The sequence below is a fragment of the Ornithorhynchus anatinus genome, chromosome 4, assembly GCF_004115215.2.
Source record: "Ornithorhynchus anatinus isolate Pmale09 chromosome 4, mOrnAna1.pri.v4, whole genome shotgun sequence".
NCBI lineage: Eukaryota > Metazoa > Chordata > Mammalia > Monotremata > Ornithorhynchidae > Ornithorhynchus > Ornithorhynchus anatinus.
The window spans coordinates 21,664,887-21,691,758 of NC_041731.1; the positions used below are offsets into that span (position 1 = coordinate 21,664,887).

At 54.0% G+C, this 26,872-nt stretch overlaps 1 protein-coding gene across 2 annotated transcripts in view; it reads right to left on the reverse strand.

Moving 5' to 3' along the window:
* Positions 1-26,872, reverse strand: part of DNAAF9 (dynein axonemal assembly factor 9) — a 141,977-nt gene that overhangs the window by 63,398 nt on the left and 51,707 nt on the right. For both annotated transcript variants that reach the window (XM_029062703.1, XM_029062702.1), the window contains exons 9-20: positions 26,064-26,119; positions 22,605-22,740; positions 21,462-21,543; positions 20,344-20,380; positions 17,705-17,789; positions 15,330-15,406; positions 14,629-14,673; positions 13,762-13,807; positions 9,601-9,712; positions 8,471-8,541; positions 5,181-5,231; positions 92-179 (exon numbers count right to left, since the gene is read on the reverse strand). In XM_029062703.1, the coding sequence (XP_028918536.1) occupies positions 92-179; positions 5,181-5,231; positions 8,471-8,541; positions 9,601-9,712; positions 13,762-13,807; positions 14,629-14,673; positions 15,330-15,406; positions 17,705-17,789; positions 20,344-20,380; positions 21,462-21,543; positions 22,605-22,740; positions 26,064-26,119 (886 nt within the window). The remainder of the gene's footprint in view (positions 1-91; positions 180-5,180; positions 5,232-8,470; positions 8,542-9,600; positions 9,713-13,761; positions 13,808-14,628; positions 14,674-15,329; positions 15,407-17,704; positions 17,790-20,343; positions 20,381-21,461; positions 21,544-22,604; positions 22,741-26,063; positions 26,120-26,872) is intronic.

Sequence of the window (26,872 nt, forward strand, 5' to 3'; positions counted from 1 at the left end):
CTCCCGGCCCCCTCGAACACCGTGCCCCTGCCCAAATATCTCAGTGCGGGGAGTGCCGGCAGAGGGAAAGCAGGGTCAGTCCAGGACTCACCTTCCTCGGGCCAGGCGTGTGCATTACTCGAGTAGATGTAAGCTCCTTCTCCGCCAGTCAGGGGGGTGCCCAGGAAAGATTCATCGGCCTGCAAAGAAACCAGGGCTTTGTGTCTCAGGGTACAACAGCCCCCACTCCCTCCAGGCCGCTTCCAATCGGATGGTTCTCAGCCCACTCCTGGGGTTTTAATAAAGATAATAATAACGGTGGTAATTGTGAAGCGCTAACTCCGTGCCGGGAGCTGTACTCAGCGCCGGGGCGGGTACAGGCAAATCGGGTTGGACGCAGTCCCTGTTCCACGTGGGGCTCACGCTCTTAATCACCATTTTCCAGATGAGGGAACGGAGGCCCAGAGAAGTGAAGTGACTCGACCAAGGTCACACAGCAGACAAGTGGCGAAGCCGGGACTGGAACCCCTGACCTTCCAGGTCCCGGCTCCATTCGCTGGGCCGTGCGGCTTCCCGGGCTCCCGGGGCGGAGGCGGTAGGGGCTGCCTGCTAAGACTTGGAGCCCTCTTCCTTCTTCCCAAACCCCGAAGAGCCCAGCGCCCACCTTCAGCCATTCCGCTGGGGTGCTGGTTGTCCCGAGGAAGGCAAGACCGGGAGGGGAGGGGGTCAAGAAGGTCAACGGTGGCCCCTGGTGACAACATTCGCCGAGTCCAAGATCAGGCCCGATTCCAGTGGCCGGCACCAGTCAATCCATCAGTGGTATTTACTGAGTGTTTACCACGTGCAGAGCACGGTACTAAGCGCGTGGGAGAAGACAGTACAATAGCAGACACGTTCCCCGACCCTAACGAGCTCCCGGTCGAGCTAATAGAGGAGCAGCATGGCTTAGTGGTTAGAGCCCGGGCCTGGGAGTCAGAAGGGCCTGGGTTCTGATCCCCGCGCCGCCACTTGTCTCCGATGTGACTTTGGCCAAGTCACCTCACTTCGCTGGGCCTCAGTTTCCTCACGTGGGAAACGGGGATTAGGAGTGTGAGCTCCATGTGGGACAGGGACTGCATCCAACCTGATTAACGTGAATCTGCCCCAGCTGTTAAAACAGCCCTTGGCACATAGTAAGCGCTAAACAAGTACCGTAATGATTACGGTGAGTATATGGTCCCCCTCCCCCAACCTTCCCCTCATCTCACTGGGGGACACGGGGCAACCCCAGTTCCGAACAACCAGACCCAATGCGGCAGGGAGCTGATGGGTAGGGAACCGATCTGCTAATTTTGTAGTTCTGGACCCTCCCAAGCGCTCAGTCCAGTGCTCGGCACCTAGTAGGCGCTCAATAAGTACCACTGATTGATTGACTGACTCACCGGTTTTGGGGTGAGGGCATCAGGGCCGGGATGCAGGCAAGTTTTCCTCGGAGAAAGGGGCTTAGGACGTGGACTGGTCCCTTTCTCAGTGAAGGGACAAGGACTCTCTCCCCCTTCCAAGCCTTACTGAAGGTCCATCTCCTCCAGGAGGCCTTCCCCGACTAAGCCCCCCTTTCCTCTTCTCCCACTCCCTTCTGCATCGCCCCGACTCGCTCCCTTTCGTCATCCCCCCTTCCAGCCCCACGGCACTCATGTCCACAACTGCCATTTACTGATTTCTATTCACGCCTGTCTAAGCCTCTAGGCTGTAAGCTCACTGTTGTCGTACTGTACTCGCCCAAGCACTTAATACAGCGCTCTGCACACAGTAAGCGCTCAATAAATGTGACTGAATGACTGAATGATGGTGGCCCATCAGGAGAGGCCCAGAGGTGCACCTCCAGTTTGTTCCTGAAAGGGGACGAAGGGCTCAGGGAACCCCTAACAGTCGCTGGCCTTCGGCTGGGGAACAGAAACGGCGGGGCCTAGTGGATAGAGCACAGGCCTGGGAATCGGAAGGACCTGGGTTCTAATTCCAGCTCCGCCGCCGGTCCGCTGTGTTGACCCTCGGGGAAGTCGCTTCACTTCTCTGTGGCTCGGTTCCCTCGTCTGGAAAATGGGGATTAAACAGAGCCCCATGTGGGACATGGACTGCATATACCTGATTAGCTCGTACCTAACCCAGCACTTAGTGCCTAGCACATAGTAAGCACCTAACAAATGCCTTTTTTTGTTTTTAAAGAGATCTAGGCATTAAGCGTTCGCCTGCCTTCTAAAAGAGTAATGATGGCATTGTTTAAGAGCTTACTATGTGTCAAGCACCGTCCTAAGTGCTGGGGTAGATACGGGATTGGTTGCACACAGTCCATGTCCCACGCGGGGCTCACAGTCTTCATCCCCGTTGGATAGATGAGGGAACTGAGGCCCAGAGAAGTGAAGTGGCCAGGGTCCAACAGTAGACAGGGGCAGAACTGGGATTAGAACCCAGGTCCTTCTGATTCTCAGGCCTGTGCTCTAGCCATTATACCACGCTGCTTCTCCTTCCGGCTCAAAGCTCCACGCACCAGCTGCCTGAGGAGGTGATACTATCGCCGCCCCGGCTCCTGGGGGTCCCACCCCCCTGCCTCTTAGGAGCCCCCTCCCACCTCCTCCCACCCCGGGTGCCCTCCCACCTCTCCGAGCTTGCCCATGGGAAGATCAGGTGCAGGGGAGTTAACGGTTTCCCAGGATTTCCTCCGCCAGGAGGACGGTAAACACATTCTTCGGGGCTTTGGAAGAAATGCCTGGAATTTCCATTTCCCAAGGAGCTCAGTGCAGAAGGCAATACAAACAAGCCCCTGGGGTAAATATGGCAGGATCCTCCTCCGGCCCCCCTGCTTCCCTCCTCCCCCCCCCCCACCCCCCCCCAACCCTCCCCAACTCCTTTCCCCCATCTCAGCCATCAGCCTTTCAACCGACCAAATGGGGAACGGCGAAGTCCGGGGAAAAACCCGTGCTGAAAACGGTCAAATGTCCCTCGGGAGCCGAGCCCAGCTGAATCAACCCATCAGTCGAAGAAGCAGCAAGGCGCAGCGGATAGAGCTCCAGTCTGGGAGGCAGAAGGTCACGCGTTCTAATCCTGGCACCGCCATATGTCTGTGTGACCTTCGGCAAATCACTTGACTATTCTGGGCCTCAGTCCCGTCATCTGTGTCCAACCCTGCCTGCTTGTGTTCACCCCAGTGCTTAGTACAGTGCTTGGCAAATACCGCGATATTTATTATTATTATCTACTGAAACCTCTTCCAAGATTGGATGGGAGCCATTCCTAGGGAGAATGTGCTCCTGGCCCTATCCGTGCAGCATCGTGTTCAGGGGCCGATGCCCTAATCAGCGGCATTTATTGGGCCCTTACCGTTTGGAAGAGTGCTGTACTAAGCGCTTGGGAGAGCACACTGCAAAAGAATTAGCAGACACGTGCCCTTCCCATAATGAGAAGCAGCAGGGGTGGCGGATACAGCCTGGGAGTCAGAAGGTCATGGATCCTAATCCCGGCTCCGCCACTTGTCCATGGGCAAGTCACTTCACTTCTCTGGACCTCAGTGACCTCATCTGTAAAAGGGGATGGAGACTGTGAGCTCCATGTGGGATAGGGACACGGTATCCGTGTGGGAAACCCGATCTGCACGGATCCACCCCAGGACGGTGCCTGGCACATACTAAGCCCTTAGCAAATGCCATAATTATTACTAGTCACTCATTCAGTCGTATTTATTGAGCACTTACCATGTGCAGAGCACTGTACTAAACTCTTAGGAGGGTACGATATGACAATAAATGGACATATTCCCTGCCCAAGTCAAGCTTACAGTCTTACAGTAAGCGTGAAGAGTCTGGATCCCCACGTCCGGAAGGAGCAAGGGACGTTCCTCAAGAGGGAACGCTGAGGGAGGGGAGCCGGGGTGACTGACTCTCGGGAAAGCGCTCCCGGGCCGGGAGGGGAATGTCTGCCCGGCCCCGATTTCACTGCCGCTGTGTCGGAGGAATGGCGGGAAGGACTTTTCCAGACCCGAGGGGCCCTTGAACAATGATAATGATGGCATTTGTTAAGCGCTTTACTATGTGTCAGGCACTGTACTGAGCACTAAGGTAAACGCAAGCAAATGGGGTGGACGCAGTCCCTGTCCCACATGGGGCTTACAGTCTCAATCCCCCTTTTCCAGAACAATGCCTGGTCTCAGTTTCTTCATCTGTAAAACGGGCGATAAGCCCGTGAGCCCCATGGGGGACAAGGACTTTGTCCAACCCGATTATCTTGCATTTACCCCAGGGCTTCCATCAGTGCCTGACACATAGTAAGTGCTTAACAAATACCATTTAAAAACAAAAAAAGACAGGTCCCATCAGATTGGGAACTCTGGTGAAGCAGCGTGGTTTAGTGGGAAAAGCACAGGCTTGGGAGTCAGAGGTCATGAGTTCTAATCCCGTCCCCACCACTTGTCGGCTGTCTGACTTCAGGCAAGTCACTTAACTTCTCTGTGCCTCAGTTTCCTCATCTGTAAAATGGGGAATAGGACTGTGAGCCCCATGTGGGATAACCTGATTATCTTGTATCTACCTCAGCGCTTAGAACAGTGCCTGGCACATAGTAAGCGCTTAACAGATACCATCATTATTATTACTGCTAGGCCAGGGTGGAGGCAGGGGGAGGAACCACCGGGGTCGGTTTGAGCTGCGGGATGTTTCAGAGAAACCTTCAGTGGCATCGAGAATTTCTATCGTCCCCCCTTACGCTGTTATTCTTGGAGCCTGGGTTGGAAGAGGGAAGGGGGCATCACTCCATGCAAACGGGAACCAAACGCAGGAATTACTCCAAGTCCGTCCAGGATCGGGGGAATCTCGCGGATCGGACCGGATTTACAGAACACTTAATTAGAAGCAGTGTGGCTTAGTGGACAAAGTCGCGGTCTGGGAGTCAGAAGGACCAGGCTCTGATCCCGGTTCTGCCACTTGGGCGTTGTGTGACCTTGGGCAAGTCACTTCACTTCTCTGGGCCTCGGTTCCCTCGTCTGGAAAACGGGGATTGAGACTGTGAGCCCCATGTGGGATAGGGACTGAGTCCAACTTGACTAACTTAGAATGGTACTAGGTACATAGGAAGCGCTTGCCAAATGCCATTATCATCATTATTATTATTATTCCGTCCGGCGGCCGCCACAAGCCTCAAGGATCGCTACCGCTGGGAACGTCAGGGTCACCCACCTTTACTGCTTGTTGCGCTTTCTCGGAGAGCTTCACTTCATTATCTTCAACCTGAATGCGAAACAAACACGGTTGTCCGTTGAATACGCGTCAGCCTGCAGCGGGCCGGCGGGCTACTTCGGACTCTGGGCGGGGAGGTCTAGATTCACCCGGATTCACCCTTGGGAGACTCTGTAGGGGGTGGGGGGGACGACGACGACTTGCTCTTCCAGAAGGGACGGTTGGGGCCTCCCTCCGGGGAAGAAGGAGGAAAAATGCGGGGAGTAGGAGAAAAATGCAGGGGACGGGAAAACAGGAAGGGAGGAAGGAGGGAGGGAGCACAGGAAGGAGGGGAGGGGGAGAGCGGAGAACAACTCGCACAGCCCACCCCGTCGGACGGACTTTTTCTCTTCGCGGACAAGAGCCACGCTCTCCTTGGCTGTTCTGACAGACTCTGCTTTTTCCACGTCCCCCCTCGTTTCCTATTCCACAGCAAAAGACTTTGCTCCTGGAGTTTTCCCTAAGAGCCCGGGGCCTTCCAGAATGGGCCTTCTAGAAAGCACCCACGTGCGACAGCACTTCATTCAGTCATTTAATCATATTTATTGAGCACTTCCTGTGTGCAGAGCACTTAACTAAGCGCCTAACGCCTCATGCTCTAAGCATGAGCAGACCCACGCCTCAGCTCTAGACTCGGCCTCAAATGACGCGAGCCCTTTCAGACCGTGAGCCCCTTGTTGGGCAGGGATCGTCTCTACCTGTTGCTGAACTGCACATTCCAAGTGCTTAGTACAGTGCTCGGCACCCAGTAGGCGCTCGATAAATACGATTGAATGAATGAATCGAAAAAAATAAATACGACTGAATGATGTCAGCGAGGCCGTAGAACGTTCTAGGCCTTGGGACCCCTCGACGGCATCGAGCCTAAGCAGGACAGAGGGAGGATGGAGCTCGGCCTGTCCTTCCTCCTTGGGAGGGACTGGCCCATTAAATGATCTGTGGTATTTACTGAGCGCTTATTATGTGCAGAACTCTTTTCAAAGTGCTTGGGAGAGCGCGATACAACAGAGAAGACTGAACCAGCGTGGGCCCGAGAACCGGAGGGACCTGGGTTCTAATCCCAGACTCCGAGCAGGGAATGTCACTGTTTATTGTTGTAAGGTACTTTCCCGAGCGCTTGGCACCGCGCTCTGCACACAGTAAGCGCTCAATAAATACGACTGAATGAACGAATGAATCATTTGTCTGCTGTGTGACCTCGGGCAAGTCACTTCACTTCTCTGTACCTCAGTTATCTCAGCTGTAAAATGGGGATTAAGGCTGTGAGCCCTATGCGGGTCAAAGACTGTGTCCAACCTGTTAACTTTGTATCTACCCCAGCGCTTAGAACAGTGCCTGACACACAGTAAACACTTAACAAATACCACCAGACCAAAAAAAAGACCCTGGTAAGAGGTCGTGAAGTAGTGTAGCGTAGTGGATAGAGCCCGGGCCTGGTAATCAGAAGGTCCTATCTTGGTTCTAATCCCGACTCTGCCACTTAAGAACAATAATAATAATAATTGTGGTATTTGTTAAGCACTTACTATGTGCCAGGCACTATACCGTGCGCTGGGGTGGATACAAGCTAATAGGGTTGGACGCAGTCTTTGACCCACATAGGGCTACACAGCCTTAATCCCCATTTTACAGCTGAGATAACTGAGGTACAGAGAAGTGAAGTGACTTGTCCGAGGTCACACAGCAGACAAATGATTCATTCGTTCATTCAGTCGTATTTATTGGTACGTCCCACATGGGGCTCACAGTCTCAACCCCATTTTAAAGATGAGATAACTGAGGCCCAGAGAAGGCAAGTGTCTTGCCCATGGTCACACCGCAGACAAATGGCAGAGTCAGGAACAGAACCCATCACCTCCTGACACCCTCTCACTATGCCGTGTTGCTTCTCATGTCTGCCACTGACCTTGGGCAAGTCACTTCACTTTTCTGGGCCTCGTTTCCCGCTTCTAATAAATGGGGTTTGAGACGGTGAGCGCCCCGTGGGACGTGGACCGCGTCCAATCCAAACCTAGCCTGTATCTACTCCAGTGCTTAATACGGTACCTGGCACACAGTCCCCCTAACAAAGACCTTAAAAATAATTCTTAGCTCCAGGACTTTTTTTTTTTTTAAGGGTATCTGTTAAGTGCCGATTATGTGTCAGGCACCGTACTAAGCGCTGGGGTAGGTACGAGCTAATCGGGTTGGATTAGCTCGTACGCGACCGTAAGCTCATCGTGGGCAGGGAATGTGTCTGTTCACTGTTGTGCTGTAACTCTCCCAAGCACTTCGTACAGTGCTCTGCACGCAGTAAGGGCTCAATAAATACGACTGAATGAATGGATGGAGGTTGGACTCCTCCACGAAACGCTCCCCCGCCGCAGCACGGACTAACCAACCTACAGGCCCCGGCTCCCGCCCAGAAAAACGACGAGCAAAACTTGTTCTCTGCCGGGAACCGCCAGCTCTTCCGGAGACCGATTCTCTCCCAAATGAACCGTGGCATTTACCCGACGGAGCGACGCGGAAGTTAACCCCGGAATGAACCCCTCCGATCCTCAAGACGTGACAGCCGAGGGCTGTTTTAAATTGTGGGGTCTCCTGGATATTGCCGGCCGGAGGTTTCACAAGCCGCGGTCTGCTCCTCGCCCCTTCCCGCTCTGCCTCGCTCGGGACCCCGTGGTCCCCCCACACCCCCGAGGAACGTTGGGAAACGGAGAGGCGGGCCCCCGCTCTAACTCTCGGCTGAGGGTTTCCCGCTTCAGTGAATTCCGTCCCGGACGAAGAGAGCTCAGTCAAAGGGGCAGCTACTCGTGGGACTCCAGATCCACCATCGTCCGGGGGGAGACCCCATCAAAGAGCTGGGTGAACCCCAAGGAACGAGGCGTTTAACCGCCTTCGAGCTACAGAGGCTGGCCTCGGGGATGCTAGTGAGAAGCAGCGCGGCCTAGTGACTAGAGCCCGGGCCTGGGAGTCAGAAGGACCTGGGTTCTTATCCCGGCTCCACCGTATGTCTGCTGTGTGAGCCCGGGCAAGTGCCTTCGCTTCTCTGGGCCTCAGTTCCCTCATCTGTAAAACCGGGAGGAAGAGCGGGACTGGGGCTGTGTCCAACCTGACTGACCTGCATCTACCGCGGCGCTTAGAACAGCGCTTGACACATAGTAAGCGCTCAGCAAGTACCGTGAATATGATTATTGGTGCTCTGATGTTAACTGGAGCGTTTAGAGGATCCTTTTAACCGGGAAAAGCCTTAGTCGAATTGTACGCACCAGCCAAGAGCAGTATCTGGGAATCGCTTCGGTCAGGATGACATGGCTGGTGTCTGGAGTGATACTGCCATCTGCAGGGGCGGAGATTAAAAAAACACACTAGTAAGATCACGCGGATGGGCTAAATCCCCGGAATAACCCTGGCTACTTCATCACTCAATCCGTCTGTCGCATTTATTGAGCACTTACTAGGCCCAGAGCACTGCACGGAGCGTTGGGGAAAGTATGAAATCCTCCAGACCGAGAGCTCGTTGTGGGCAGAAATGTGGCCGTCGGTTCTGTTGTGCCCTCCCAAGCGCTCGGTACGGTGCTCTGCACACAGTAAGCACTCGAGAGCTACGACTGAATGAATGAATACAACCGAGGGCGGACACGTTCCAGGCCCAGGGTGATACTTCATTCACTCAGCGGTCTTTACCGAGCGCTCAGTGTGTGCAGAGCACTGTACTACGCGTTCGGGAGGGACTTCATTATCGTAAATGGTGCTTAATGAGCGTTTATATGTGCGGAGCGCTGTACTAAGCGATTGGGAGAGTACAATACAGAGCTGGCCGACACGTTCTCTGTCTTGAGCTTACGGTGTAGAGGGGGAGACCGACACTGATATTAATCATTTATAATATGCAGTTTAAAGATACGTACCTGGGGTTGAGGGTGGGGTGGAATCCAACCCCCAAAAGTCGAAGATCCCGGGGCATATATGACAAGGAAGGGAGAGGGAGCCGGGGAAAGGAGGGCTTGATCGGGGAAGGCCTCTTGGAGGAGGGGGGATCTTAATAATGCTTTGAACGGGGGGGAGACCGGTGGTCTGGCATATACGGAGGGGGAAGGAGTTGCTGGCCAATGAGAGGACACGGGAAAGGGGTCGGCGGCGAGACAGATGAGATTGGGGCACGGTCCTCTAGACTGTGAGCTTGCTGTGGGCAGGGAATGTGTCTGTTTAATGTTCTACTGTACTCTCCCAACTGCTCAGGACAGTGCTCTGCCCCCAGTAAGTGCTCGATGAATACCCTTGATGATGACTGATGAACTGATCCTTTAAAAATATTCTGACAGTGCTCCGGGTGGGCCCTCCCCGGCTTCGAAGTCTTCCCTCCGGACAGCCCCGCCCGGTCGACGCGACGCCTTACCCTTCTCTCTGACGGCCAACCGGGAGGTGAGGAACGACTCCGAGAAGACGACGGAACCCAGGGAGCCCCTTCCTCCCGGCAAGTCGGGGATGTCGTACACGGCCATGCCCGCCTGCAGCCGGTGGGACACAAGGGGAAGCGGGGCCTCAGCCGGGTGGAGGGTTTGGAAGCTCCGAGGGGAGACCCAGTGTCCCTGTCTCCCCTCTGTTCAGAAGTAGGCCCGGGGTTCAAGATCTGGGGGCTTCCCCGTTCATCCTACAGGGAACGCAAGCGTCGGGAGGACTCTCTCAGCAGGGGCCGGCTGGTCCAACCTTCCAGCTGGGTTCCGTATTCCCGGCTCCCGCCGTCTGCCCGCTGCGTGACCGCTGTGCCTCCGTTACCGCATCTGGAAACTGGGGATAAAATCCCCGATCTCCCTCCCTCTCGGACTGTGGCAGGGACTGCCGATCGGCCCGTATTCCATCGATCCCTGTGCTGAGCGTGGTGCTTTGCACAGAGTAAATGCCTAACAGATACCACGGTGGTGATGACGGTGATTATTCCATTTGACTGTGTGCTCCCCAAGGGCAGGAGCTGGTACCCAGTACCTAGGAGAGGTGAGATGATTGAATCCCTTCTCCAATCTGCCCGGTCTGGGGGTCCTAATGATGGAGCTTATTAACCGGCGAACAGCACAAATGGGATGGGCCAGATAAGCTAAAACAGCCCAACCTCTAATAATAATAACTGTGATATTTGTTAAGCACTGCGCTACTAATAACAACAGTATTTGTTAAACACTTACTGTATGTGAAGCGCTGTACTACTAATAATAAAAATTACGGAATTTAAGTGCTCACTTAACAGCCAAGCACGGTACTAGTAATTATAATATTAATTGTTGCATTTTTTTAAGTGCTTACTATATGCCAAGCACTGTACTACTACTAGTAATAATAGTAATTGCGATGATGATGATGACGGTACTTTGTAAGCACTTACCATGTGCCAAGCACTGTTCTAAGCGCTCGGGGGAGATAAGAGGTAATCAGGTTGTCCCACGTGGGGCTCACGGTCTTAATCCCCATTTTTCAGATGAGGTCACTGAGGCCCAGAGAAGTGAAGTGACTCGCCCAGAGGCACACAGCTGACAACCGACGGAGCCGGGATTAAAACCCCGACCTCTGACTCCCAAGCCCGGGCTCTTTCCACTGAGCCATGCTGCTTCTCAATTGTACAGTTGTGTTCAGCACTGTACTAATAGTAATGATAATAATGATTATGGTATCTGTTAAACGCTTACTATATGCCAAGCACTGTACTACTACTACTACTATCAATGATAATAATTATGGTATTTGTTAAGTGCTTACTATATGCCAAGCACTGTGCTATTACTACTACTACTACTGACTGTGGTATTTGTTAAATGCTTACAATATGCCAAGCACTGTACTACTACTATTTATAGTAATAATAAGAATTATGGCAGTTGTTAAGCACTTACTATGTGCCAACCACTGTTCCAAGTGCTGGGGTGGATAAAAGCTAATCAGGTTGGACAAAGTCCCTGTCCCACCTGGGGCTCAGAGTTTTAATCCCCATTTCACAGACGTGGGAACTGAGGCACAGAGAAGTGAAGTGACTTACCCAATGTCACACAGCAGACAAGCGGCGGAGCCGGGATAACTAAGCCCCGGGCTAAGCCAAGGTCACCGGGCCCCAGATGGGGCTCGGAGCCTAAGTAGGAGGAAGCACGGGAACCTCTGAGGCCCCGCATTTCTAAATCCACACCGGGCCACCCCGAGAGGTCACTGAGGAGCTCTCGTTTGGTCCCTGAAAACAAAACCAGGCGAGTGCGGAACGAGCCGAAAGGGCAGGGAGAGCCAAGCGGCCTGAGAAGTTAGAGTTCGGACTGGGAGGCAGAAGGACCCGGTTTCTGATCCCGGCTCCGCGACTTCTCAGCCGGGAGACGTTGGGCTAGCCACTTCACACCTGGGCCTCGGCTGCCCTTATCTGTAAAATGGGGATGAAGACGGCGAGCCCCACTTGGGACAGGAACCGGGCCCCACCCGATTACCTTGAAAATACCCCAGCAGCGAGAACGGTGCCCGGCACCAAGTAAGTGCTTCGCAAATACCGCTAAGAAAAAAATCAAAGCGGTCGACGATTAATGGCCCGGCCTAGCTGGCTTTGAAAACGGCATTGTGGGGATTAGGATGGGAGCCAACCCAACGAGGATCTGCCCATCTCTTCTGCCGGCAAATCCATCCCGGATCTAACGGGTTGGAGTGATGCGCAATCCTTCGCTCCTCCCCAACCCCAACCCCCGGGGCGTTGGCCCCTCGCCCCTCGGCGGCCTTGCGGCGCGGCCCTCTACAGAAAGCCGCCCCTGTTTCCCTTCCCATCTCCAGGCCCGGCTTACCCCGCTAGGGGCCCAAATGCCGGGCTAACCGCTGTGGTGTGGGGATTGGCACAGGAGCCGAAGACACGGTCCTGCCTTGTCTCAAGGCGGCTTGTGCCTCAGGGGAGAGACGCAGCAGATTAGAGGGGGAGAGAAGCAAAGGTCGCTGGGCGCGAGGGCCCTAATCACGACGGCTGAGGTTCCCCACGGCTGAGAACCGAGAAGAGTCCGGGCCTGGGAGTCAGGTCATGGGTCCTGATCCCGGCTCCGTCACCTGTTTGCTGTGTGACGTTGGGCAAGTCACTTCACGTCTCTGGGCCTCAGTTCCCTCATCTGCAACACGGGGATTGAGACCGGGAGCCCACGCGGGAGAGTGTCCAACCCGATGTGCTTGTATCCAGGACCAGAGCTCGGAACGGTGCCTGGCGCATAACGAGCACTTAGGAAATACCATAATTATTACTACTGTCATCGCGATCCGAGATCGGGACGGCCTGATTTGCTCAGACCCCGAGCCCACTCCCGTGGCCAACGGTCAGCGAGCCGAAGTGGGTTCTGTTGGACGGCAGCCCCCGACACTCTTCAGGGATCCCCTTCCTCGAGCTCGACACCCGGATGCTTTGGAATGGCTGGGACGAGGAAACCCTCCAGGATGACTCGGGCAACGGGGGGACGAAATCATTTCACCCCAGACGGAGGTCACCCTGTGGTGAAGGTCTGGATGTCCACCTCCCCCACCGCCTTCGCCGATCAATTCGGTCAACCCTCTCCCTGCCTGAGCTCCACACGGTTACCTGAATTCCTGCTGTCCCTCCGGGAGGATGCCCAATCCCAGGTAGAGAGACAACCCCCCCACCCAACTTTGACCCTAAAGTCCCCACGGTGATCCGCTGGCTTCAGCAGCAACCGCCCAGTGCTTAGCTCAGTGCGCGGCACATTCAATTCAATCACATTTATTGAGCGCTTAATGTGTGCGGAGCATCGTACTAGGAGCTTGGGAGAGGACAGCAGAACGATAAATAGACACATTCCCTGCCCACGAGGAGTTTAAAATCCAAAGGGGGAGAATGACATTAACATAAATAAATAACATAGTAAGCACACGATTGGTACTTAACACTAAAAAATATATATATTATTAAAAATCCCTTCAGCCCGGTGATTCCCAGTGGCTCAGCCTATGGCAGCCCTCTCCCACTCCCCCAGCAGAGCCCACCATGGCCACCGGGCAAGCATCAAATTGCCCCCTCCTATATCACCTCACTACTCTCCTACTACAAACCAGCCCGCACACTTTGCTCCTCTAACGCTAACCTTTTCACTCTACCCCCGTCTCGTCTACCTTGCCGCCCTCCTCTCACCCACATCCTTCTTCTGGCCTGGAACGCCCTCCCCTCCTCATATCACACAGATAACCGCTCTCCCTAACTTCAAAACCTTACTGAAGGCCCATCTCCTCCAGGAAGCCTTCCCTAAGCCCTCCTCTCCTCTTCTCCCACTCCCTTCTGCACCGTTCTTACTTCCACTTTCAATCCCCACAGCATGAATGCATATATCTGTAATTTATCTATTTATTTATTTATTTATATCGATGTCTTCTCCTCTAGACTGCGCGCTCGTTGCGAGCCGGAATGTGTCTGTTGTTGTACTGTCCTCTCCCAAGCGTGAGGTACAGTGCTTTGCGCACAGTAAGCGGTCAGTAAATACGACTGAACACTTCGGGGCAGACGCTCGGGGTGAGGGAGGGGCAGTGGGGAATCCAGGCAACGGCCACTCACCGTTTTCACAAAGTGAACGCTATCTTCGCTGTCCAGGGGCACCGTCCTAGAAGAGGAAAGGCAAAGTGTGAGAGACGGAAAAGCCAGAGGTGAAACGCCCCAGGCTACTTCAGTGGGCCTCCACGAGTGAGCGGCTCTCACTTTCCACCCCCAGGCCCTTTCATTCAGGCAGGCAGTCATTCAATCATATTTATTGAGCGTTTACTGTGTGCAGAGCACTGTACTAAGCGCTCGGGAGAGTACAACAGAACAACAAAAAGAGAGAACAGCCAAGCCTTCTACTCGTGTCAGGGAGCCGATGCTCAGAGGAAAGCATTTTCACGCAACCTCAACAGTATTGGAAAATCACTCTCCTCACATCAGACGGACAATTGCTCTCCCCGTCTTCACAGCCTTATTGAAGGCCCATCTCCTCTAAGCAGCCTCCCCGCACTAAACCCTCCTCTCCCTTTCTCCCACTCCCTTCTGCGTCGTCCTGACTTGCTCCCTTCGTTCATCCCCTTTCTCAGTCCCACAGCACTTATGTCTGTATATGCACAGATAAATATATATCTGTTATTTATTTTTATTAATGTCTGTCTTCCCCTCTAGACTGTGAGCTCATTGTGGGCAGGGAGTGTGTCTGTTTAATTTTGTAGGGTCCTCTCCCAAGAGCTTAGCAGAGTGCTCCGCGCACAGTAATCGCTCCATAACTACGATGGAATGAATGAGTCAATGACAGTCTCGCCGGCTTCAGCCCCAGACCCCTCTGGGAGCCTGATTTGGGTGGGACGGCGTCACGACCCCGGGGTTGCCCTCGGCCGTGGCGGACTTTCCCCTTTTAATCGGCGCCCCGCCCCCCCCCCCCCGGGGAGGGCCCGGGCTTACCGTCCCTGGTTATTCGCTGCTTGGATCTGGAAGGATATCTTGGAGCTGCGGACACAAAAACAGAGAGGCACGGCACGCTCGCTACAACCAGGTTCGGGTCGGATAGCTCTGACTGAGGCACCTCTGTTATCATCTTGCTCTGGCCCTCTGCCTCAGGCACACACATGGACACACACGCTCTCCTCCTCCGCCCCTCCCGCCCTGACTGAAATGACTTTTGCAGGCCCGACCCACCACGGCCTTAACTGCCTTGACCCCAAGCTGTCCCACACGGTACCACCCTGGGGGGCAAAAGAAGCCCGCTCCTCCACTGTCTTGCCCTTCTTCCCTCCTCAGACAAGTGGCATGGCACAGAGGACAGAGCCCGGGCCTGGGAGGCACAAGGACCTGGGTTCTAATCCCAGCTCCGCCATTTGTCTGCTGTGTGACCCGGGGCAAGTCTCTCTACTACTCTGGGCCTCGATTCCCTCATCTATAAAATGGGGATGAAGAGTGTGAGCCCCACACGGGACGGGGACTGTGTCCAACCTGATTAACTTGTATCTATCCCAGCGCTTGGAATGGAGCTTGGAACACAATTAGCACTTAACAAGTACCGTAATTATCACTATTAGTATTATTCCATCCACTGGTCCCCTATCACCCCGCATGTACGCACCCGCCAAGGAGACCCCCGCCCAGGTGTGGTGGAGGCTACGTACCACAGCACCGACTTGAAATGCGTCAGGTCGAAAGAATCCAGCCCACCTAGGAACACTCGCTCGGCCGTTTCCTTCGCCTGTGGAGGAAATTATCCCGCGTCACTCCGGGCAGAGATAGCGCTCGTTGCTGGATACGTGGGGCTCTTGAAGCCCTAACGGTGGTCCTGACAACGTTCCGGAGAGTGGGCTGAGGTTCCGGAGGCCTCTCCTCTGCTCCGCTGTTAGCCCCTGAGGCCCCGAGCAGAGGGGCAATTTGGAGACGGGGGAATTGCCCTTTCACCCATGGCCAATGCCGTACTCTTCACTGGCACCTGGCTCCGTCTACAGGAACCAATCGTTCATTCAATCATATTTATTGAGTACTTACTGCGTGCAGAGCACTCTACTAAGCGCTTGAGAGAATACAGAACGACAAGAAACAGACACAATCCCTGCCTACAGTGAGCCTACAGTCTAGACGGGGGAGACAGAAACTAATATAAATGACAGATACGTCATTTAGGGAGGGGATGGGCCTTCGATAAGGCCTTGAGGGAAGAGAGAGTCGTCGTCTGCTGGATTTGAGGAGGGAGAGCATTCCAGGCCAGAGGCAGGATGTGGGCGAGGGGTGGGCAGTGATATAGAAGAGACTGAGGTCCAGTAAGAAGGTTAGCATTAGAGGAGTGAGATGTGCGGGCTGAGTTGCAGTAGGAGAGTATCCAGGTGAGATAGGTGGGGGTTGGGTAATTGAGTACTTTTAAGCCAATGGTGAGGAGATTTTGTTTGATGTGGAGGTGAATGGGCAACCTCTGGCGTTTTGTGAGATTTTTTTTCAAACTGATCCAGTGGGAGGCAATCTCGTAGATGCCCATGGCCACACGAGGCCCGGTGGCAGGGCTGGGAGAGGCCCGGGCCCAACTTTTCCGAGGCTGCAGGAGCCGGACGGACTCGCGTGCCTGTGTTTCGGCAGAGGAATCCCCGGCACGGAATCTGGAGGCACGGGGCAGAAGGTGCTCAGTCCCGGGCCTGGGATTCAGGGGACCTGGGCCCTCATCCCGGCTCTACCACTTGCCTGCCGGGTGACCTCGGGCAAGTCACTTCCAAACGCCAACATTTGAGGACTGAGCCAAAGGCAGAGTACCAACAATCAAAGCAGAAAGATGAGGTAAAATGGGACAACTGACTCTCGCATTAGCAAAGGACTTTAGCCCACTGTACTCCGCCCCCTGAGCAACTCCTTGGTCTGAGAATCCCTACCCTGCTCGCTGAAATGTGTCTGTTTGTTGTTGCGTTGAAGTCTCCCAAGCGCTTAGTGCAGTGCTTTGCACATAGTAAGCGCTCAATAAATAAAAGACTGAATGAACGAACGAACGGGGACCCCGCTCACAAAGAGAAGGCCCTGGAACCACCACCATTCTCCGGTCGTTCCTGCCCTGGCTGGCTGCAGACAGGAATTTGCCACCATCAGTCGTATTTATCGAGTGCTTACTATGTGCGGAGCACTGTACCGAGTGTTGGGGCTAGTGCTACAGAACAGAATTAGCAGACCCATTCCGTGCCCGAAACGAGCTGAGAGTCAGGATTGGTATCACTGCAGAAACTTTCCCCAAAATGCCTAGCCCGGCCTCCTTACTCTTGGGCTAGAGGCTCCTTATGAGCTCGCCGTGGGCAGGACTACGTCTGTATGTCGTGATATCGTACTCTCCCAAGAGTTTACACTGCTTTGCACACGGTAAGCGCTCACTAAATACGACTGAATGAAGGAATGAACTCGCCTGCCCCTTGTGCTGTTATCCAGGTTGGCCCCATCTAGGAGATGAAATCATCAGGACCGAATCGGATTGTTTTTCCTTATGTTGCACGTCTCCCCGCTCCTCAAGAACCTCATCCCACCAGGCAAAAACTCTTGACTCCTAACCCGTCGGCTCTCTCCCCTCCTTTTTATCCATTCTTCTCCCACCCAACCCGGCCTGCCTCTGAGCGACTGAGCGACTCGCTGAGGCTGGTTTTCGTCTCTCGTGCCCGCCCCACCCTCCTTGCAACTCTCTCCCCCTTCGTATCCTCCGAGCCACAACTCTCCCCGTCTCCCCTCCTGAAGGGTTCACCTCTCTCTCTCTCGAGAAACAGAGTGACTCTGTAGCTAGAGCCCGGGCCTGGAAGTCAGAAGGACCTGGTTGCTGATCCCAGCTCCACCACATGTCCGCACTGAGACCTCGGCCAAGTCACATCACTTCTCTGGGCCTCAGTTCCCTCATCTGTAAAATGGGGCTGACAGCGTGAGCCCCGGGTGGGACGGGGACTGTGTCCGCCCTGATTTACTTGCACCTACCCCAGTGCTTAGAGCAGTGCTGGGCACACGGCAAGCGCTTAACGAGTACCATGATAATTATCATCACCTTGGTGGCGCTGAAAGTTTGAGCATAGCGAGCAATGCCGGCCATAACGGCCTCCACCACGGCGGCGTAGACTTGGGACAAAAGCCTGTTTAATGAACAGAGAAGACTCGTCAGTCGCCGTTCCCCACCCTGCAAGTGCGTCAGCCTGCACCCAGACCAACACGCTCCCCACTGGGACACCTCCGGGGAAGGGGGTTCACACAGGTGCCCCAGGATAATCCCCAGCCAGATCACGTCACGGACTCGCTGGGGGAGGGACGGGCGTGGGCGTACAGAAGCGAATCATCGCAGAGATTGGCCCACGGCAGACCCAAGGCTGTAAACTCGTCTCTAGACTATAAGCTCCTTGTGGGCACGGAATGTGTCTATTATTCTATTGTACTCTCCCAAGTGCTTAGTACAGTGCCCCACAAACGGTAAGCGCTCAATAAATGTGACCGAATGAATAAGCTAGACAGGGCAGCTCCTTCCCCATGTTCTCTGAGGGCTCAGGTGCCATTTTCCCCCAAGCCCCCAGGCTTTTATATTATAGAGAAGCGGTGTGGCCTAGTGGAAAGAGCCCAGGACCGGGACTCAAAGGACCGGTGTCCTCTGCCAACTGTTTGCTGTGTGATCTTGGGCAAGTCGCTTCACTTCTCTGGGCCTCAGTTTCCTCAACTGGAAAATTGGGGATTAAATCCCTATTCTCCCTCCTACTTAGACTCGGAGCCCCATGCGGGACGGGGACAGTGTCTGATCTAATTAACTTAAACCTACTCCGGATGCTTAGAACAGGGTTGACGGGTACTAAGTGCTTAACGAAGACTATGAAAAAAATGTCCTGGCCAAGGTTTGAGAGTCTGAGCCCACAGCATCCTTCGGCAATCTTCAGCTAGGAGAAGTAGCGTAGCCTAGTGGAAAGAGCCTGGGCCTGGGAGTCCGAGGACGTGGGTTCTAATCCCGGCTCTGCCACACGTCTGTGTGTGACCTTCGGAAAGTCACTTCACTTCTCTGTGCCTCGGGGACCTCATCTGTAAAATGAGGATGAAGACCGTGGGTCCCATGCGGGGCAGGGGTCGTGTCCCACCTGATGACCTTCTATCTACCACAGTGCTTAGAACAGTGCTTGGTACTTAGTAAGCCTTTAACACACACCACAATTATTAACTGCTGACTACCAGCTTCTTGTATTAATAATAATAATAATAATGGTATTTGTTAAGCACTTACTATGTGCCAAGCACTGTTCCAAGTGCTGGGGTAGATACAAGGTTATCAGGTTGCCCCATGTGGGGCTCACAGTCTTAATCCCCATTTTACACATGAGGTAACTGAGGCTCAGAGAAGTTAAGTGACTCGCCCAAAGTCACACAGCTGATAAGTGGCGGAGCCGGAATTAGAACCCAAGACTTCTGACACCCAAGCCCGGACTCTTTCCACTAAGCCAGGCTGCTTCTTACCTTCTTGTACTTTGCATTTTCACTTGCACTTGTACTTTCCCAAGTGCTCAGTACAGTGCTCTGCACATCATAAGCGCTCAATAAATACGACTGAATGAATGAAAGAGTGAGCTGGAACTCAGGCTGCAGTGGGGTTACAGTGGCTATTTGGGGGCGCACCCAAGCTTTCCTAACCTCCGAGGGGGCTCCCGGGCATGGGTCCCCGGGCCTACCAGCGGAGTGGCTCAGTGGAAAGAGCCTGGGCTTCCGAGTCAGAGGTCACGGGTTCGACTCCCGGCTCTGCCACTTGTCAGCTGTGTGACTGTGGGCGAGTCACGTCACTTCTCTGGGCCTCAGTTACCTCATCTGTCAAACGGGGATTAACTGTGAGCCTCACGTGGGACGACCTGATTACCCTGTACCTCCCCCAGCGCTTGGAACAGTGCTCTGCACATAGTAAGCGCTTAACAAATACCAACATTATTATTATTATTATTATCATCAAGAAGCCCCCTAAGGCAGGCAGGCATTGTTAAGTCATGAGAGTCGTCCCGTGTCACAGAGGGCACTGAGTCTGGACAGGCTGAGGCCTGCTCTTTCATTCATTCATTCGATCGTAATTATTGAGCGCTTACTGTGTTCAAATCACTGAACTAAGCGCTTGTTGACCACCCGCCCCCCCCCCCCCCCAGAAAGGCACTAATGGATAAGGCCCTGGCCTCCTAAGTCAGGGATTGTGGGTTCGAGTCCCACCCGGGGCGGAGGTAACTTCTTTAGAGAAGCAGCGTGGCCTAGTGGGTACAGCCGGGCTTGGGAGGCGGAAGGTCGTGGATTCTCATCCCGGCTCTGCTGTGTGACCTTGGGCAACTGGGCCTCAGTGATCTCCTCTGGAAAATGGGGGTTGAGACTGTGAGCGCCAAGTGGGACAGGGACTGGGTCCAACCTGATGAGCTTGTATCTACCCCAACACTTAGTACAGTGCCTGGTACATAGTAAGCGCTTCGAAAATACTGTTAAAAAAACTACAACAACAACAAAAACTGGCTGCAGCCCCCATGAGGGTGGATGGCTGACCAGTTGGCTACTTGGGGACCAGTGTTCGTCATGGGAGAATGAAGACCTCTTAGCCCATAAGGTGTCCTCTCCAAATAGGACCCTGACCTGTCACGTACTGCTTTCAACTGGGCCGGGAAAAAAAGCCCCGCATAAAGAGATACTTACACAGGTTTGCTCTTCTTGGGCAGGATGCTGTCAGTGCCTGTGGGAGAGCAAAAGGGTCATAGCCGCGACCCCGAGGTAAATCCAGCCCTATCCCCACACTCAGTCCCGCAGAATACGCCTCACTTTCCCAAAGGAGACAGCAGAGCGGCATGGTCTAGCGGAGAGAGCACGGGACTGGGAGTCGGAGGACCTGGATTCTCATCCCAACTCCGCCGCTCGTCTGCTGCGTGACCTTGGGCCGGTCGCTTCACTTGTCTGGGCCTCAGTTTCCTCGAGTGTAAAATGGGGATTAAATCCTACAGCCTCCTACTTAGACCGTGAGCCCCATGTGGGATGGGGACTGAGTCCAACCTGATTAGCCTGTACCCACCCCAGTGCTTAGAACAGTGCTTGACAAACAGAAAACGCTTAAATATAAAATAAACCGACACCAACAAAATAGCTCCTCGACTTGGGTTGCCGCAAAGCCTTCATTTCTGCCCCGAATTCCCGTCCCCTCCACATTTCTCAGGGTGCCTAGGCCCTAATTAAGGGGGGAGAGGGGCCCTCCTTCGGCCCCGCTTAAACGACGACTCCAGGGTGGCCTGGAGCGGGCCCAAGTAACCGAAGCCATCCTCGACCTCTAGAAACGGTTTGGTTTCTTACCGCCTGGGGAACAAACCTGGGCCTCCGTGAGAAGGCTTCTAGAGTATAAACTGAGTTTGGTTCTGCGCTCCATTAGGGCAGGACCCAGGGCTCTGTGAGAAGGCTTCATGGGTTTATAACCTGAATTCGGTTCCTCGTTGCGTGGGGACAAAACCCGAGCCTCTGTGAAAAGTCCTTCACGGGTATAAACCGAATTTGGTTCCTTGCTCCATGGGGGAAACACCCGGTCTCTGTGAGAAGCCTTCATGGGTACAAACCCTGAGGTCTGACAAGCCGTGCCAGGGTCTACCCCTCCACCCTCACCCTCGGCCACCCTGGGACCCCCAGCCTCTGCAGCACAGGGTCCCCACGAGTAGAATGGAGGCGGTCACTCAACGTTTGCGGTCCGCAAGAGACCAGGAACCCCGCCCGGGAGAACGGCCGAGCGCCCTGGCCGCGTATGGCTCCTGAGAAGGTGCCGGGGGGACGCTTACCGAGATCCGGGACGTGAGTGGCGCCAAAGAAATAGGTCCGGGAGCAGGCCAGGGGCCCCTTGGGAGAGACGCACTGCACCACCTGGGTGTCGGGGTAACGACAAAGAAGCCAGGCATGAGAAACAGTCGCACCAGAACTCACTGCTAAGGAAACGGCAGCCAGAGCTAATGCACTGGAAATGGCAATTCCCTGCTCATTCATTCGTTCATTCAACTGTATTTACCGAGCACTTACTGTGTGCAGAGCACTGTACGAAGCACTTGGGAGAGGACAACACGACAATAAACAGACACATTCCTCACCTGCAACAGGTTTACAGTCTAGAAGGGGGAGGCAGACGTTACTAGAAATCATAAATTTCGGATATGGACATGTACAGATATTCCCTGCCAGCTAAATGGCTAGAAAATGCACTAAAAATACCCCAGAGCTTAGAACAGCGCTTGGAGAAGCAGCATGGTGTAGTGGACAGCGTATGGGCCCTGGGAGTCGGGAGGTCACGGGTTCTAATTCTGGCTCCACCACTTGTCTGCTGTGTGACCTGGGCAGGTCACTTCACTTTTCTGGGCCTCGGTTACCTCATAACGATAATAATAATCGTGGTATTTGTTAAGCGCTTACTATATGCCAGGCACCGTACCAAGCGCCAGGGTGGACACAAGAAAATCGGGATGGACACAATCCCTGTCCCACCAAGGGCCCACGGTCTCAATCCCCATTTTACAGATGAGGTAACTGAGACGCGGAGGAAGTGAAGTGACTTGCCCAAGGTCACACAGCAGACAAGTGGCGGAGCTGGAATTAGAAACCGTGACCTCCTGACTCCCAGGCCCGGGCTCTTCCTACTACACCACGCTGCTCATCTGTAAAATGGGGATTAAAACTGTGAGCCCCAGGCGGGACAGTGACCGTGTCCAATCTAATTACCTCGTAACAACCCCGGAGCAAAGAACAGTGCTTGGCACAGAGTAAGTGCTTAACAAATATCGAAATTATCATTCCAAGTGTCTAACAAATACCACGGATATTATTGTTAGTAAGATGTCAGGGTCTAAGTCCCTATCTTCTCCCCGTGCCTCCCCGGCCCCAGAGGGTCAAGCCCGAGCCAGCCGGCAGAGAGCCGAGGAGCGGCCGGTCCTCACCATGTGCTTGGCCGTGCTGCCTCCCGGCCCGGTGTTGCGAACGAGGTGGCCTTCGGAGGGGAAGTTAAAGTTGCCCGAATTGAGGTTGTCTCGCGTGGAGTGGTTTCCGAAGAGGACGAACGGCTGCCTGCTCGGGCTAGAGGTCCAGACCAAACGCAAGGTGAGAGAGCAGAGTGGACGCTGGCACGGCTGCCACTTGCTGGGGGCGGCGCGCGTGCGGGGCGGGGGGTACTGAGGTAGGCGTGTGGGTCCAGTAGGGTCAAACCGACGCTACGGAGAGAAGCTGTGTGGACTAGTGGATAGAACTCGGGCTTGGGAGTCAGAGGACATGGGTTCCAATCCCGCCTCTGCCACTTCTCTGCTTTGTGACCTTGGGCAAGCCACTTATCTTCTCTGGGCCTCAGTTACCTCATCTGTAAAATGGGGATAAGAGTGTGAGCCCCACATGGGACAGGGACTGTGTTCAACTTGATTCGCTCGTATCCGTCCCCGTGCTTATTCCAGCGGCTGGCACATAGTAAGCGCTTAACAGACACCATCATTATCATTATTGTTATTATTAGAGAGGGGGACAGTCATGAATATAAATTCTGCCCCATCCTGCCTTCCCGCACTCTGGCAGGAAGGTGGGTCCAAAGCACCTTAGCCCCCTGGACTCTGAGCTGAACATTCTGCCCTTCTGGCCACGGCACTCTCCGGATCGTTGTTTTATTTTGGGTAATTTTCGGGGTGTTTTTTTTTTTTTTTTTAAGTGGAAAGAGCCCGGGCTTGGGAGTCAGAGGTCGTGGGTCCTGATCCCGGCTCTGCCGCTTGTCAACTGTGTGACCTTGGGCAAGCCACTTAACTTCTCTCTGCCTCGGTTACCTCATCTGGAAACTGGGGATTAAGACTGTGAGCCCTATGGGGGACAACCTGATTACCTTGTATCTTCCCCAGCACTCAGAACAGTGCTTGGCACATAGTGAGCGCTTAAACAAATACCATCATTATTATTAAACACCACTGATTGCTTGCTGAGGGAAGAGAGGACCAGAGAAGTGTCCGAGGTCAAGACAGGTGGCAGAGCCAGGATTAGAACCCAGGTACTTCTGACTCCCGGGCCCACACTCTCTAAGTACCACAGAAAAGACAAGTGGCGGAGCCGGGATCAGAACCCAGGTCCTCTGACTCAAAGGCCCAGGCTCTATCCACCAGGCCACACTGCTTCTCATTTACGGTCCACAGAGCGGAGCTGGGATTAGAACCCAAGTTCTTCTGACTGCCAGGCCCGAGCTCTGTCCAATAGGCCGTGCCGTTTCATCATTCCTCGTACGTCTGCCTCCGGTCCCTTCTTCTTTGTTAGACTGTGAGCCGGCAAGGGACAGGGACCGTGTCCAATTCCCACTTGTCCATTCTCTCCCAGCCCTTACTTCAGTGCCCTGCACACATTAAGGGCTCAATCAATACCACTGATTGATCGCTGAGGGAACCGAGGCCCAGAGAAGTGAAACGGTTTGCCCAAAGTCCCCCAACAGTCAAGTGGCAGAACTGGGATTAGAACCCGGGTTCTTCTGCTTCCCAGACCCGGGCTCTGACCACTAAGTCACACTGTTCCATCATTCCTGCCGTGCCTGCCTCCAATCCGTCCTCGCCTCTTCGACTGCGAACCAACAAGGGACGGGGGCCGTGTCCAATTCCCACTCGTCCATGCTCTCCCAGCCCTCAGGACAGCGCTCTGCATCCAGTAAAGCACTCAGTAAATACTATCACTACTAGAAAAAAAGACACCCCAGGCGGCGTACGCTGAGATGCAAGGCCCCAACATGTTCTCTCAGGATTGACGTGCACACACCTCGTGCGTGGAACGCAAAACATTTCTGACCTCAAACTCCCAGGAGCCGAACCCAGCCGAACAGGAAACTCATTCTTCACTGCTCTTCCCCGCAGGCGCTTGTCATAAACCTGGATTAATACTACCGAACAACAATTTGCCAATATAAAGGGCTGGGAGGGCGCTGAGGTCAACTGGTCCAGTCCCCTGCCTCCAGGTTTTCAGGCAACCAATCAGGTTAATGCGATAAAGGGTGAAGAGGGGGAGACTGAGAGGGTCCGGATTGTCACGGGCTGAATACGATGGGAGCGAGCTGATCGCGTTGAAGAGAATTCTGCTCGGTTCTTTGCACAAAGTCGGAGGTGCCTCAGGGAGGGCTTCCTGCCTGGTTGCGAATGAATAACAATAATAACGATAATGATAATTATGATAACTGTGGTACTTGTTAAGCACCTTCTATGTGCCGGGCTCTGTTCTAAGCACTGGGATAGGAACAAGTTAATCAGGTTGGGCACAGTCCCTGTCTCCCGTGGGGCTCACGGTCTTCATCCCCATTTGACAGATAACTGAGGCACAGAGAAGTGAAGTGACTAGCCCAAGGTCACACAGCAGACAGGGGGTGGAGCCGGGATTAGAACTCATGACCTTCTGACGCTCGGGCCCAGGCTCTATCCACTGGGCCACGGTGCTTCAGACGCAACGCCCCGTAGTACGGCTTTGGGTACGACACCAAAGACTCTTCTTCTACACTCAGCTCCGGAGTTCGCTGGGAGACAATGAGTCAGTCAGCCGTATTTACTGAGTGCTAACTGTGTGCAGAGCACTGTATTAAACACTTGGCCGAGGCCAATAAACAGACACGTTCCCTGCCCACAGGGAACTCACACTCTAGATGAGAGAGCCACAAAAGGCCAACCCAACTCTCCACGGTAGAGACCAGGGTGGTCTTTCTCCCTGACGGCTTCTCCCACCCACTTAACACGTGTTTGTGTGTGTGTGCACCACAAGTCTGGGTCATAAACGACAGCAAGTCTGCCCAGAGGGAAGCCAGCCGGGGAGAGTCGGTCGGTCGTATTTACTGAGCACTTACTGTGTGCAGGACACTGGAGTAAGCGCTTGGGAGAGGGCAACAGAACAATCAACAGACACATTCCCTGCCCAAAACCGGTTTCTACCCAGCTCTGTAAGGGCAGGCTGTTCATTCATTCCTTCAATCGTATTTACTGAGCACCTACATGTGCACAGCACTCTACTAAGCACTCGGGGGAGGACCCTACAACAATCGACGGACACATTCCCTGCCCACAACGAGCGTACAGTCCAGAGGGTACAACTGTGATATCTGTTAAGCGCTTACTATGGGCCAGGCACTGTATTAAGCACTGGGTGGCTACATGAAAATTGGGTTGGACACAGTCCCTGTCCCACGTGGGGCTCACGGTGTCAAATCCCATTTGTACAGACGAGGTAACTGAGCCCCAGAGAAGTGAAGTAACTTACCCGAAGCACACAGCAGACAAGTGGTGGAGTCAGGATTAGAACTCACGACCTTCTGACTCCCAGGCTCGATCCACTAGGCCAAGCTGCTTCACCACCCCTCTCACCTGCGGATGGCAAACCCGGCCCCGCTGAGGGAGATGAGCAAATACCTGTTGTCGGTGATGTGGCTGGAGATCATCCCGTGGCTGAAGTAACTTCGGAACGGCTACAGGAGGAAGCAGAGTTGAAATTAAAGAAAGGGTCCTGTGGCCAGCCGATCACAGCCAGTGCAGCTGTAAACTTAGTACGTGTAATACAGATTCAGTAACGATAATAATAATAAAAATTGTGCCATTTATGAAGCGATTACTATGTGCCAGGCACTGTTCTAAGTCTCGGGGTAAATACAGGATAACTGGGTTGGACGGGCTCCCCGTCCCAGGTGGCTCACATTCTTAATCCCCTTATTTTACCCACCCTCGGCCCTACAGCCCTCATGTCTGTCGAGGGGTAAGTGTGGTTATCTAATTGTGGTATCTGTTAAGCGCTTACTACGCGCCGGGCACTCTACTAAGCGCCGGGGTGGATACAAGCAAATCAGGCCGGACACAGTCCCCGTTCGGGTGGGGCCCCACTTTACAGATGAGGGAACTGAAGCCCAGAGAAGTGAAGTGACGTGCCGTAGTCAAACGGCTGACGAATGGCTGAGCGTGGATGAGAACCTACGACCTTAGGACTCCCAGGCCTGTGCTCTATCCTCTGCGTCATGCTGCTTCTCTAGAGCCAAGTTAATAATTATGGCATTTGTTAAGCGCTTACGAAGTGCCAAGCACGGTAACCACGTTGTCCCACTTGGGGCTCACAGTCCTCATCCCCGTTTTACAGATGAGGTAACTGAGGCTCAGAGAACTGAGCTCACCTCCTCCAAGAGGCCTTCCCAGACTGAGCTTCCCCTTTTCCCTCTGCTCCCCCTCCGCCC